Source organism: Glycine max, chromosome 15 (genome assembly GCF_000004515.6).
Source record: "Glycine max cultivar Williams 82 chromosome 15, Glycine_max_v4.0, whole genome shotgun sequence".
Taxonomy (NCBI): Eukaryota; Viridiplantae; Streptophyta; class Magnoliopsida; order Fabales; family Fabaceae; genus Glycine; species Glycine max.
In genome coordinates, this window is record NC_038251.2 from 6,743,043 (window position 1) to 6,758,761 (window position 15,719).

Consider the following 15,719-nt stretch of genomic DNA (forward strand, 5'->3'; position numbering starts at 1 on the left):
TTAATGAAATCAGAGATCACTTAACGATTGAACTAAATTGTTAGTATATTTATACTTTTGTAGATTAAATTGAATATTTTCATAGTTTAAGGATGAAATTGTCACTGGATATAAATCTTGGAGATAAAAATGACTATTTATTCTAAAATGTAATTTAGTTTATCTGGGAATTTTTTTTTTAAAATCTCTAATTTTTATTTCTTCAATTAAAAAATTAATATTTCTTTCTTATTTTTCTCACTTTTTATACTTAAAAAAATAATGTGTAATTACAAATTAAAATATTTCATCAGGAGAGTCTGAGCTAGAGTCAACTACAAAACAAGTCTATCAATAATACTGAAAAAAGCGGGTTAGGTAGCATAGGTTCCTTTTCCCTTTGGCTACTTCTTTGCCAAGGAGTTGATATATTCAGTGATTGGATGTATAACAACAAATAAAAAATATCATTGATTGGATTTTGTTTTCTTCCCTTAGCCTTTGGTCGTGAAGAGCTTGGTTATATTTTGAGTAAATGTTTAAATTAATTTTTAAAAATCAGTTAAACTGTAAATCAGTTTTGTTTTTAGCTTGAACGTTATTTGATTCAATTACCTTTTAATTATAAACCCAATCGGTTAAATTATTTGAACCATCGGTTATAAATCTCACTGATTCAATTTCTAAAGATGACGGTAGACATTAAAAGTTGAATTTTTTAAAAATTTAGGCATTGATTTAGTTTCTTTACATTTTAAAACAACATCAATTTAATCATTAATTATCTTACCAATTTGTGAGTATTTTTGCTGGTATCCCCGGGTACAATTTGTCATTCCTAAACGCATTCACTCATTATTGATGAAAAATTATATCTTAAATTACTGTTAGAGTTTAATGTTTATAGATAAATAGTATAAAATAGATTTACAATGTACAACTTTTTACATTATTATTGTATAACACTTTTTCTTTTAATTTATTATATTAAATGTCACTTTTGATCTTTAATATTTTAGTATTTTTTGTTTTTATACATTAAATTTTAATTTTTTTTTATTTCAATCATTTCTTTAATTTTTCATTTAAAATAATAGAATTTTATTAACTTTATTTTTAGTTTTGAAATAATTAATTTAAAATAATAATGTCTAAAACCATCACTGTGTTTTCTAGAAACAAATTATGCGAGAAATATATTTGTGTTTTTGGTTGACTTGCGTTTGTTTCTGTGATAAATTATAAAATTTGTTTTTTAAAGATACATAATTTCAATTTTTTAGTTATTATTATTTTAAATTAATTATTTTAAAATTTAAATTTAAGTGAAACACTAAATTTAATGAAAAATAAAAGAAAAAACAAAAATAAAATTCTGAAAAACATAAAAATGTAAAATAAATTTTTTAAAATTTAAGGTATCAAAATAAAAAAAATATTAAAATATAAAGGATCAAAATTAATATTTAGCTATATTATTAAATATAGCATATACTTAAATAATATAATTTTATGGTTATTAAAATAAAATTTAAATTTATAATATTATTAATTAAATTAACTAATTTAATTATTTTTTATTAATTTTGATAAATTTGTCACATTGTACAGTTGTAGTATATTTTAAATTAAATTAAATTATTATTTAATTTTTTAGGTAAGTTTATTTATTTAATTATTAACTTTAGTATAATTCTCCCCCATGTATAATTTGGCTAAAGTACCCAATCAAATGAGCCCCTTGGCGGAGAAGGAGTCAAATGGGCCATGGGGGCGGTACTAATAATGGTACTATGGTAGTGCGCAAGGGAATATTCATTTCCTTTCCAACACCCAGTAAAGTGAATCTCTGTGAATTGTGAGTCACCTATTACTTATTAATATTGCTCGTATAACTTTCTGTATTTCTCTTTTTTACAATATTAGTATCATCTATTATATTTATATTTTTTTTGTTATTATCACTCTAATTAAAACTTTTATGTACCACAAAAAAATTAAGATTTTTACCTTTTCAGTAAAATTTTCTATTCTCTTGAAGGATAGGCTAGGTTAATTTGTTTTTAGGTTTCCAAAGAATAAAAAAAATCATGATTAGATATTTAGATTTGTCGATCTCTTTTTTGCTAGGAAGTCTCTGAATCTCACGCTTATAATTCCTTAATCTAAATTTCAAAAGATAAATTTATTATTTAATTAATTAAATCAAACGAGTATAAAAAAATAAATGACTAGATTAATGTAGTTCTTTTCACAATTGAAGATGATCTTAATTTTGAAACGAAATAGGATTTCATGTAGTTCCTCTCTGTTTCTAACACTTTATAAAAATTAAAGTAAATAAAATAAAGATTAATTAAAGACCTACATTCTTCGTAAATTACCAAATCAAATTAAAGTCCCCAATTTTCTCCACGGTTCTTTCCACACACCTTCCCCTCAAGTACCAAAAAAAATGTTTCTCGTACGCTCAGTTTCTTTTCTATGCCTTTAAATAGACATAGAGTGTCTCACTTCACTTCACTTCTCATTCATCAACCAAATCCACATTCTCTCTCTGTTTGTTCTACTCCCCTGTCTCTCTTTCAAGTTCTTAGTTGTTCTATGGCACCCAGAAAAGTCAAAGCCATGGGCATTGACTTGGGCACCACCTACAGCTGCGTGGCTGTGTGGAACCATAACCGCGTCGAGGTCATTCCCAACGACCAAGGCAACCGCACCACCCCTTCCTACGTTGCCTTCACCGACACTCAAAGGTTGTTGGGCGACGCTGCCATCAACCAGCGATCCATGAATCCTCAAAACACCGTCTTCGACGCCAAACGTTTGGTCGGTCGCAGATTCTCCGACCAGTCCGTACAGCAAGACATAAAGTTGTGGCCTTTTAAGGTTGTCCCTGGAGCCAGAGACAAGCCCATGATTGCTGTAACATACAAAGACGAAGAGAAACTCCTTGCAGCCGAAGAGATATCTTCCATGGTGCTGTTTAAGATGAAGGAGGTTGCCGAAGCCCATTTGGGTCATTTCGTAAAGGATGCAGTGATCACTGTCCCTGCTTACTTCAGCAACGCGCAGAGACAGGCCACTAAGGATGCCGGGAAAATCGCGGGTTTGAACGTGTTGAGGATCATCAACGAGCCAACCGCGGCTGCTATTGCTTACGGGTTGGACAAGAAAGGGTGGAGAGAAGGTGAGCAGAACGTGCTTGTGTTTGACCTCGGTGGTGGTACTTTTGATGTTTCCCTGGTTACAATTGATGAAGGGATGTTTAAGGTTAAAGCCACGGTGGGAGATACCCATTTGGGAGGTGTTGACTTTGACAACAAATTGGTCAACTATCTCGTGGGTATTTTCAAGAGGAGGTACAAGAAGGACATTGGTGAAAACCCCAAAGCTCTTGGAAGGTTGAGGTCAGCGTGTGAGAAAGCTAAGAGGATTCTCTCTTCAAGTTCCCAAACCACTATTGAGCTTGATTCTTTATGTGGAGGGGCTGATCTACATGCAATTGTTACAAGGGCCTTGTTCGAGGAACTGAACAAGGACTTGTTTATGAAGTGTATGGAGACGGTGGAGAAGTGCCTCAAGGAGGCAAGGATTGCTAAAAGCCAAGTTCATGAGCTTGTTCTGGTAGGAGGGTCTACTAGAATTCCAAAGGTGCAGCAACTTTTGAAGGACATGTTCAGTGTTAATGGTAACAAGGAACTTTGTAAAAGCATAAACCCTGATGAGGCCGTGGCGTATGGTGCGGCGGTTCAGGCCGCCATTTTGAGTGGCGAAGGAGACAAGAAGGTGGAGGAGTTGTTGCTGCTGGATGTGATGCCGCTTAGTCTTGGGATTGAGACTGATGCTGGTGAAATGTCAGTGTTGATTCCCAAGAACACCATGATCCCCACCAAGAGGGAGAGCGTCTTCTCCACTTTTTCTGATAATCAAACAAGTGTTTTGATCAAAGTGTTCGAGGGGGAGCATGCAAAGACAGAGGATAACTTCCTTCTTGGGAAGTTTGAGCTTTCTGGTTTCACTCCATCGCCAAGGGGAGTTCCACAAATCAATGTGGGGTTTGATGTTGGTGTTGATGGCATTGTGGAAGTCACTGCTAGAGATAGGAGCACGGGGCTGAAGAAGAAGATCACGATCAGCAACAAGCATGGGAGGTTGAGTCCTGAAGAGATGAGGAGGATGGTGAGAGATGCAGAGAAGTATAAGGCAGAGGATGAGGAGGTGAGTAACAAGGTGAGGGCCAAGAACTTGCTTGAGAATTATGCCTTTGAAATGAGGGACAGAGTGAAGAACCTTGAGAAGGTTGTGGAGGAGACCATAGAGTGGCTTGACAGAAACCAATTGGCTGAAACTGATGAGTTTGAGTACAAGAAGCAGGAGTTGGAAGAAAAGTTTCGGAAGTTTAGGTAATGGTAATTCTTGGTAGAACAAGTTTTAATGTTGAGTCCGAAGCAATGTAAAATAGTTCCAGCTTCTTTACTCAATCTAGTTGTCAGAGTGTGTATAACTGGTTTGTGCTTTATGTCTAAAATGTGAAAGTACCTAAGGTTGTATGTATGCAAGGAATGTCGTGTTTATTAATTATTAAAGTACCTTTGTGATATGATGGTGCTTATGGAATGGACTAGTTATATTTCATAAATCATAATTCAATACTGATAAGTTTTTACCCACTTATTATATGTATATTTCATCATTTTATGAATGTTCCATTCTTCCCGCTTTGTGCCTAGGCTGATGCTTTTATAGTATGAGATTTTAGAATCTATGAAAATTCAAAATGTTGAATGACAGGTTGAATTCATGTGCTGATGTTCATATGTAACTTGGTTGTGCGAGGATAAGTTTTGTATTGGAATCGAGCTTGATGTGAGGTAGAGTGTGTATTCGTTTGTTTTCAGTGGGAGGATTTTTTACTTACTAGGTAGGGACTTCCTCTGTGGTTACGTTTTGGATCCAAAGTATGTAAAATGTAACATCAAATTTTGAGGGGATGCCTAAATGATATATGTTGAGGGCTGGATTGTAGGATTACTTTGTTGTTTGATGAGTACATCTTGTACCATTTTTATTTCAATGAAACTTACATTTGTTGGATAATTTTTTTATATAAAATTTAAAGGCATATGTATTTAAAATACCGTATAAACCATATCAAACCAAATGGACCAAAAATTCACTATAGATGTAAATGAAAAGGGAGACATACATCTTAAGGTTTTTAAGGTTTGGATGTTTTTAATTTTTTTTTTATTATTTAAGTGAATTTTTAAAATTGTGTTTTGTCAAGACCTTGTTATAAGATGTTTGATATTCTTATAACTTTGTAGAGGGTTCCAAAGGGAGTAGCAGATTCCTTAGGATCTTTATGCTCGTCATACTTACATCATCCTTAATTATAAGATCCTTTCAATTAATTTATATTCCCTAAAAAAATAGTTAATTTATTTAATCACATTAAATTTGTCAATTATTTGTACTATATTCTATAATTATTCTTTTCTTATCTTTCTTTTCATTTAATTGTTCTCACTAATATTTGAAGAGAGAATAATTAAGTAAAAATACATAAGAAAAATAATAATTAATGTATCTAGAAATTTAAAAAATTATAAAAGGAGATAAACAAATTTATGAAAATATCTTATAATTAGGAATGAAGGAAGTAATTTGGTGTTTCAAGACTAAGTGAAGGGTTGATGTGGAATTAATTATATGTTTATAAAATATATGACGGTAAGATCATGCATTTATGAGCATTAATTTGCAATTTGTTATGAGTGTGCACTAAGTTAGGGATCAATGTGGGAGGCCAATAAAGGTTGCTCAAATATGACTTGAGAATATATAGACATAATAATCCATACAAGATTAAGGATTTTGTAATCTCTATATGTCATGGTGGAAGTTATCCACATGCATAAGTCCTAATACAAATCAAGTCGTACTTTTATGTAGGTTAGATCAAACTTAAAAAATAAACCTATAACAAGTAAAAATGTCAAGTTAGACTTTATATTTTTAACCAAGGTTAGACTTAAGCTTATCAAAGTCTAGTTTAATTTGACTTATTTTTACATCATTGTCATAAACTAGAAACAATGACTTGTTGCCACTAGCAAGTTCATTTAGTAGAACCAACACACACCAATACAACATCCTATAACCATGGTTGTTGTCATTGCATTATAGATATTTTATTTGGTTGATTTCTAAGCGTTATGAATAGGTTAAAGGTCATGAACTCCCCCCCCCCCCCTCTAAATCTAGAGTTTTCCATTCTTTCAAAGTTTTCTCATGACATAATAGTAAAAAGGTCTCTTTAATGCATTGTTGATTGATGACCTGAGTAATGAATTCTAATTTAAAGTTTGGGTTAGTATGTAAGACAATTTGAAATAACAAAAATTATAGTTAAGTGATACATTATATTGTTGATTGATTTTTTTTGTCTTATTTAAGACATTTTATATTAATTTTAAATTAAATTTATACATGACTTGAATATTTGTTTGCACAAAATATATTTTTAACTTTTCATTTTTGTATTTTTTATTTTAAATTCTTATATATTTTCTTTTTCAGTTTTAGTTTCTTTGAAATTATGATGATGTGAAATTGTTGACATGATATTAATGACATTATTATACAATTAACATGGCATGTGATGACTTCATCATGATGTCATCTTTTATTTTTGTGACATCATGATGATATTATGTTAATGTCATTTTTTTCCTTATGATATTAGTGTAAAATATCTACTAATTTCATTGATAATTAATTTTTGTTTAAAAGTTTGATTGAGTGTTTTTAGTGGAGTTTTTTTTTTTATTCAAACTACATTTTTTTCATTTACAAAATCCGAATATGAGATTTTATTTAAAGAGAACGAATTTAGTATTACCCGAATTAACAACTTGATATATTAATATCATCTTTAACATTTTTGTAATGAACTTTGACATTAGGGATAAAAAATAAAATGTTTGGAGAAATTAAAGACTAATATTGACTTTTTTAAGGAAACAAACTATGTAGTGCAAATATAAAATAGTTATAAATGATAGTTCAAATACAAATAAATCATCATGGGACGTGAAAAATTTGTTAACTTTTATAATAATTATTTAAAAATTATATAAAATATAATTTGTGATTAGATGATATTTTAAAATTATTTCACATTATCAATGTATAACTATTATTTAAAAAAAAAACTAAAAAAATGTTAAATTACAAGAAAAATCATATTTAAATCATTTTTTTATTATATAACTCTTAGCAGGTACGCTGACTCAGTTCGCTGCATCTTGGAACTCGCAGGCATGGAGATATCAACGGAAAAATACTGTAAATCATAAAAGCGTATATAATTTTTTTATATAGTTAGTGCACTACGTGAAAGGAATCTTTTGATGCCAATACAAGGAGTGCATTCAAAGTTGATGATGTATTTATCTGTCTTTTGAAATCCTCCGGTCAAAGTAATTACTTTTCTAGTTTGTACAGAAGTATACTCACAAAAATATGAATATGTTTATATTAAATAATATTATTATGTTATTCTAATACCTAAAGAGTTACTAAAAAAATCGTTTGAAGATTAAAATTAGCATATCACATGAGATGAACTAATGTATTACATAGACAAAGAGAGACTTTATCCATTAGATAGAGAATTTGTTTTTCATAATAATTCTATAAAGTTGAATCAATATTTTTATGTAATATTCTTTACGAAAGAAATTCTACTCGAATCGAGTAGAATTATTATGAACACTATCAATATTACTTCCGGCAACATTATTTAGAAAAAACAAATAAATAACATAAGTACCTCTGTACAAAAAAGAAGAAAAAAAAAAGCCAGTTCAGTTTCAAATCTTCACAAAAATAAAAAATAAAAGGTTTAATTGATCCCCCGCCCCATATCTGCATTAGCTTTTTTGTTTTAATCTTTATTCTCAAAAGCTTTATACATTTTAGTTTTCATATTTTTCTGTTTGACTTTCTGTTAATTTGTTGATAAGTGTAAATTCGTCCCAACATAGAAACATAAAAAGTTTTGACATATAAATTTTTTACAAAAAATTAAGTACAGAAACTAAAACGAAAAATTCATTAAACCAAGTATAATAATGCCCAAAAGATTAATTAGTTAAACAAAAATAACAAAACAGAAAAGAAAATAAAAGCCTCCTCTGATGCATGTGTATGGACAATGGTCCCTACAGATTGCAAAAAAAACGCGTTTTCAGACAATATATTATTTATTGTGTTGATGTTGTTCCAGTCAAACTGGAATAGCTTACCTTTGTTGAGAATTTGAGAACAAGAGAAAGAGAACAACAGAGTGACAACGAGGTCCAACCTTCTCTTCTCTGTAGCACTCTCAAAAGACTGCACCTTTAACAATTGCTGTTGCTATTGTTCATCCTCATAACATCAAATTTATGGAAAACCCAACTTCAGATTCTCTCTCTGCTACTCTTGGCAACTCAATCCAAGCTCTGGGTCGTGGCTTTGATGTCACATCAGATATTAGGCTTCTCTACTGCAAGGGTGCTCCTGGCTCAAGGCTTGTTCACCTTGATGAGGACCACACCAAGAATCTTCCTCTCTCCCATGACCTCGTTATTCCCAATGTCTCTGTGGACATTGATTGGTCACCTGGGAAGAGAGGTATAGAGATGACCCCTGTTTGTAGTTTCCTTGAGGTGATGATTCTCTTCATTCACTTTTCATCCACCCCTTTTGTTTCTAGATTTATTTTTATTTTGTTTCTTCTTGGCTTGATTCTAAGAGGAAATACAAGGAAATGAATGAAAAAGCATCTGGGGCAGGAAAAATTTTCAATTTTTTTTTGTTTTTTTTTTATTATGTTGTTGTTTTTATTTGCTGGGTGAGTTGGCTTGTGATTTCAATGTGTTGGACTTGGATTGTATTTTCTAACTGCATTGCCTAACTTAACATAGAGCTAATTCTGTTCCTTGCTTCATTTGGTTTCTTGATTAGTATGCCACGTGGATGGTTTTGCTAGGAATGTTCAAATGCATCCTTACTTGAGATCATAATGGTTTTTGCAGATTGGTTCCTTTGGGTCCCTAGTTTCTGAAATAGGATTTGGATAGTTCCTATGAACTCTTTTATGTCTATAAAAGGCATAAATTAATTTTTTTTTGTCAAGCAGAACATGTTCAGGGAGTTCACTTAAAGCACACTTTACATGACTTAGACCCTGCATTGGTGTTTAACAATCTTAAGCTCTGAATACATTCTAGATATAATTTCTCTATCTCCATCAGGACTTTATTTTATCTTGTAACTTCTGCATATTTTCTACTTGTTATTGTTTTAATATTATTACTATTTTTTTAAAACAAGTATCTTGTCTCTAAAGGAAGTAGTGGCGTGTTTGGAGGTTAGGATCAATTTCTTTATAAAGGATATAAAACTTGGATTTATTTTTAAATAGCTAATAATCTGAACTCCGAAGAGTAGTGCAGCAAATTCTTCAAAAATATGAGAATGATAAAGTAGTGGAGAGAGATTGGTATTATCAATATATCTTGTTGAAACTACTTCATGACGTTTTCTTCGAGCATTATTGCAAATTTAGCTTCTTTCAGAATAATGAATAACTTACCATATAAAAAAGTTTTCTGTTTTGTAATTCTACAGTTCCTTCGAGCAGCCTACTCCATTTCTGATCTTATCTTGTTATGGAATTGATGATTATTGGTATATATTATTTGGCTATAGTTATAGTGCTGGTGTTATAAAAAAAATGGACTTGCAAATATGATTTTGAATGGGAATAGTGCAATTCTCTATTTGTTTTTGTTCAAAGTTTACCCAAATGGTGGTTTGCACTTTGCAATAGTCTACTTGTCACGATCTAATAGTCACCATGATGGGTTGAGAACCTTATATTTTACTAGACTCTGTTCATGATTTTATTAATAGCGTTCATTTATAAACTTTGAGTCTTATTTACAGAGTCTCTCTGTTGTGTGTTTCTTGATGTATTAATATTTGAGTTTTAAAGAAGAAATGCGTGATGAGAAATCATTTGGATGCCTAGGGTTTTTATTTGAGTAGGTCCAAAGACAGAATATATGGAATTTAAGTTCAATGAGGAAAGGAGAGTGGATGGTATGATAGTTTGACCGTTTTGAAGAAAGTTGAAGTGACTCCTATAAAAGAGAAAAATGATGTAATATTATTTAAAATAGTCTGCACTTGCAAGACAACGGTAGATAGAGACTAAAAAAGACATGGCAGGAGACAATAATACATCGTACATGATTTAGCATGATGGTTGCTAGAATCCTTGTAGCCTGGCGAGAATAGCCTTTGGTTGTTTTTTTTGTATGAAAGATGCATTATTTCTTTTGGCTTATTTGGGTTTTTCTTATACTTGAAATAGACATGTTCATCCCATTGATCACCATACAAAGTCAGTTAAGTGGTTTTGGTGACAATACTGAATTTTTCAGATGGCAAAATATTTCAATGGGAGGTCAGGCATAGCAGGACAGATTCCACTTGGAAGCTTTAATTCCATGTTCAATTTTACGGGCTGCTGGATGGCTGATGCAGCAGCCACCAAATCCCTTGCTATGGTTGGATATTTCATTCCTCTGGTTGAAGTTAAATTAAACAAACTAAATTTGGTCTTGACTGATGAAGTAAAGCGTGCTGTTCCTTACTCTTGGGATCCAACATCCTTGGCTAGGTACACTATGTTTTTTTTTTTTCTGTAAATAGTACTCCCTTTAGTCATTTTTATAACAAACAAATAACTAATTCATCAAAAACAATAAAAGTAGGTAAGTTAGTTAATTTTAGTTAATAATGTCAGAAATTCAAATTTTATTACAAAAATACCCATAACATTAAATGATTTAAGTAGTGGTAATATTTAATGACACTACACATAGTTTTAAAGATAATTGTTTTTTTCCCCAATGAATGTGGCTTATATTGTTAATGGGCCAATAAATGCACCCACTTGCATGAAGAATGAGAGAACATCTCATTAACAGATTTCACAACAAATTATGGATATTAAAATGAATTAGCAATTAATGCATCTAAAAGTGAGTCCATGTTTCTTATAATTAGGATGAAAAAATGGACTCATTTGTTTCTTATTAAAGGACTGGAGGGAGTCTTTAATTATCTCTTTATGTAGAAAATGGTTTTGGCTTGATGTGTATGAACATGGAAGAAATTTTGTAATTGTTAGATTTTATGTTTTACACGCAGACTCTACTTCAAAATCGACTGATATATATGATTCCTGGGCTTCAATTATGGTGTTAAAGAGAAGTGAACCAAAATTTTGTTGACTGGAGTAAAGTAATTTCAGCATTTATTAATGTTTATCCATAGCAGTTTTGTTACTAATATATTTTTGTGAAACAAGAAACTTAAATTTACAAAATCCTTATGTGTGTATTTATTCATTTACTGTGAGTCATATATGGAAAGCTTGTGAAGCTAAGATTGATGGGTGATATTAGAATCTAATTTGTCTTCTGATGACTTGTCTAAGACATGATTTTAAATTACTGATTTCAATTTCAATTTTCAAATACCATACGGAGTTACAGTGACGTGATAACTTCATACTTCTAATGCGACATTTTACTATGCCATGTGTCAAATGTGATGCCTTTGCCCCATTGTTATGCAGAAGACAATGAAATTTATCTTTGTTGCCATAATAGACAGTAAAGATTGCACAAAGCATATTTATAGTCTGACTTAAGTTGATTTGTCCTAAAATTTATCCCCTTTCCCCTCAAAAGTCCGAAAAGGAATAAGGTTAAACATATAATTTAGTCCCTATACATGTCTTTGATCCTCAATTCGGTCCCTATACATGAAAACTTATTAAATTGGGCTATATATAAACATTACCGGTTTGGTCCCCACCACTGTAAGTCCCTTATGCGTTATTAATTTGGTTCCTATACATGTAGCACATTGTTAATTTGGTCCCTATGTAAGGACCAAAGTAAGAATGCGCTACAGGTATAGGGACCAAATTAAGAATTCGCTACAGGTATAGGGACCAAATTAAGAATTCGCTACATATATATGGACCAAATTAAGAAGTCAACGGTTAATGTATAACGACAGAGACCAAATTGGTAATGTTTGTACTTTAGGAACCAATTCAATAAGTTTTTACGTATAGGGACCAAATTGAAAATCCACAACATCTATAGGGACTAAATTATATATTTAAACAAGAAATAGTTATATTTGCACTAGCTAGATGGAATGGACAGGGTCAAGTTCTAATTGGAAACTTCTGCACTTTCTTCTTTTCAGTTTTATTGAGAATTATGGTACCCATATTGTTACATCTGCAACTGTTGGTGGAAGAGATGTAGTGTATATCAGGCAGCACCAATCATCTTCTTTGTCTGCTTCAGACATTGAAAACTATGTAAAGGACATTGGAGATGATAGGTTTCGTGATGTTAAGAACTTTTCCGGTCCTGGTCCTTTAAAGTACAAGGAGAAGGTCAGTATTAAGAAATGCCTTTACCCCACTATTACTCTGTAAACAGATAACTTCTTCTACTTCAGATTGTTTATGCAACTTCCTTTATTTTAGGGAAATACATTCTGGTTTAGTCTTGTTCATTTGTTTCTTGCATTTGCACTCTATTTCATTGAAAAGAATTTAGTCACTGATTCAATACTCACAGAAATGTCAGAGTAGTGACCTTTCTTTTTGTTGCTGTAGGATGTTACTGTCATATTTAGGAGGAGAGGAGGGGATGATCTTGAGCAAAGTCATACTAAATGGGCGGAAACTGTCAAATTGGCACCAGATATCATTAACATGAACTTTACACCCATTGTTTCTCTTCTTGAAGGAGTGCCAGGCGTAAAATATTTGGCCCGTGCTATAGATCTATATCTGGAGTGTAAGTTCTAATCCAATTATTAATGCTGTGAAATTAATTTTTATTGTTGCTTATTATAATTATTAAAGGTTAATGAACTAATGAGTCCCATGAGTGATAGACTTTCTCAGAATATAAATTCCAATATCAATCAAGATGGTTTTGAAAGCAGTTTGACTCTTGTGGATTTACAATGAAACTTTCTTAACAATAAATTTTTAGCTGCATAAGCTAAATAAAATTTAAATACAAACTCAACCCAAACAGAAATGTAAAAGAATAATAAATAAGATAAATAAAAGAAAAGGTTTTTTGAAAGTTTGATGAATACTGTTTTTGACGGCAGTCTGCTTCCTTATAGATATTTATTTAAGTCATTCAAATCTGTCTTTTTTGAAAAATTATTTTACCCAAATCGGCACAGGCTCATGGTGGCAATTTTGTAATATTCAGATGGAAAATGCTGATTTGCACGGAAAGGATTTTGTGAAAGTTGTAAGAATTTATATGATTTGTTTGATACATGTAATGATTGTAGGTAGTTACTTCCACTCCTTTGGTTTCTTTACCACCCCATGCATTGTCATGCGTTCAACAAATTTTCTTGATCTAAATGGCATTAATCTACTCAGATTATATGTAGCTGCAAGAAGAGATAGCTTGACACCACAATAAAACTAACTATGTAATTACCAAAATTAAAGGAAATTGAGGTAGTAAACTGGGACATTGACCCCAGACACGACGATTTCTGGATAAGTATGACAACTGATATTGTAGTTTTATGGCATAATATATAATCTATAATTTACCCATCTGTTGTATTAACCAGACAAACCACCTATCGAAGACCTACAGTATTTCTTGGATTTCCAAATAACTCGAGTTTGGGCACCAGAGCAGAATAATCTACAAAGAAAGGAACCTGTCTGTCAGTCTCTTCAGTTCAGCTTGATGGGACCTAAGCTTTTTGTCAGTCCAGATCAGGTAATCTTTACTAAATTCTACTTGACTGAATAGGGCATCATATTATGCCAAATAAAAAAGGACAATTCACAACCCAGAACATAGAATGAATGCTAAAACTATGATTATCATTATATCACCTATTTGATTGAATTGAAGCTAAACTATCAAGATGTTTCAGATACTTTCTCAGTCAATTTACTGTTAACTTTGAGAGAGTAAAACAAAGCAAGGTAGCCTGTAAAAGTGAGAAATGACAAGGTTTATTGGAATTTCAACAAGAATTCTACCTATGTTGTTATTGCTGAAAATCATTAAATAGTTGGTCCCAAGTCTTAATAAAAGAGGAGGGTTGTTTTCAGGTCCTCAATAACCAAGGTAAAACTTTGTTGAATCTTTATGGCATGGATTATGATATTCATGTTGCAATAAGAAACCAAAAGTTGTCCCCTTTGATAGGGACATATGTTTTGGTTTGCTAACTGGCTTATTTGTGTCTATCTGGAGTTCTGCATTAATCCTTCATTTATTCTAACTTGATTATAGAATTTGTGGAGCAAGTTCGTGATTCCACACTTATTACACTTGGTTTCTTGAGTTTTTGAAAATACAACATGTACTTTCCATTTGTAAGCAGTTAACTCTGCAATATTACAAGCATGTTTGAAATTTCTTCCCTCGCCAAGTAACACAATGCCTTGGTGTTGCAGGTAACAGTTGGACGCAAGCCTGTAACTGGACTTAGGCTTAGCCTAGAGGGCAGCAAACAGAATCGACTTGCTATTCATTTGCAGCATTTAGTCTCACTCCCGAAGAACCTTCAACCTCACTGGGATGCACACATGGCCATAGGTGCTCCCAAGTGGCATGGTCCCGAAGAGCAAGACAGCCGTTGGTTTGAACCAATCAAGTGGAAGAACTTCTCCCATGTAAGCACTGCACCAATTGAGTACACTGAAACTAGCATTGGGGACCTGTCTGGTGTTCACATCGTCACAGGTGCCCAGCTTGGTGTTTGGGACTTTGGTGCCAAAAATGTGTTACACCTTAAGCTCCTTTTCTCTAAGGTACCAGGATGTACAATACGCCGTTCCGTGTGGGATCACAATCCCTCCACTCCTGCTGCACAGAGGTCGGATGGTGCTTCATCGTCATTGACAAAGAAAACCTCCGAAGATAAAAAGGAAGATAGTTCAATCCATATTGGAAAACTGGCAAAGATTGTGGACATGACAGAAATGTCCAAAGGCCCCCAAGATATTCCTGGTCATTGGTTAGTTACAGGGGCTAAGCTTGGAGTTGAAAAAGGAAAAATTGTGCTGCGGATAAAATACTCTTTGCTTAACTATTGATTGATATTCTTCTTCTTTTTTCTATTTGTTATTTGTTATTTTTTCCCTTCACATTAGAAACAGAAGTCAAGCATTCTTTGCACAGGGAATCTCGGAGGATTTTGTGTTGTAGATTTTGCTTTAGTTATTTTGTTAAATGGTCATTTAGTCGTTGATTACATTTCTACACTTAAATTCAATTTTTGTTTATTTACTGGACAAAGGATATAATGACTTTTGTAGACAGACAGATAATGACCTTTTATTTTATTTTTATACTATACCATTTCGCTTGAAGATAATGTTGTTGACGGACAGAATAAAATAATTGGGAAATTGTTATTCTCCAAAATCTTTCTGTTGAGGACGTGACATTTCACGTGGAACCATAAAGAACATAAAAATTGCAACTATCTTTAGCTAAATCAGCTGAGTATATTGCAGCTTTATTTTTCATTGCAAATACAATCTGTTGAAGATATGTGCTGGACAGTTCTTAATTCTCTTAAAT

The 15,719-nt window shown here is 32.2% G+C and overlaps 2 protein-coding genes across 2 annotated transcripts; both read left to right on the top strand.

The window, feature by feature from the left end:
* The first annotated feature begins 2,370 nt into the window (after nt 1–2,370).
* Nucleotides 2,371–4,634, top strand: LOC100788531 (heat shock 70 kDa protein-like). The gene has a single exon (XM_014768202.2). The coding sequence runs from the start codon at nt 2,464–2,466 to the stop codon at nt 4,387–4,389; it is 1,926 nt and encodes a 641-aa protein (XP_014623688.2). The 5' UTR covers nt 2,371–2,463; the 3' UTR covers nt 4,390–4,634.
* A 3,626-nt stretch (nt 4,635–8,260) lies between these two features.
* Nucleotides 8,261–15,505, top strand: LOC100789061 (MACPF domain-containing protein CAD1). The gene is made up of 6 exons (XM_003546004.5): nt 8,261–8,699; nt 10,482–10,720; nt 12,328–12,523; nt 12,749–12,932; nt 13,744–13,898; nt 14,588–15,505. Exons 1-6 carry the CDS (start codon nt 8,436–8,438, stop codon nt 15,227–15,229), a joined length of 1,680 nt encoding a protein of 559 aa, XP_003546052.1. The 5' UTR covers nt 8,261–8,435; the 3' UTR covers nt 15,230–15,505.
* The last annotated feature ends 214 nt before the right edge of the window (nt 15,506–15,719 follow it).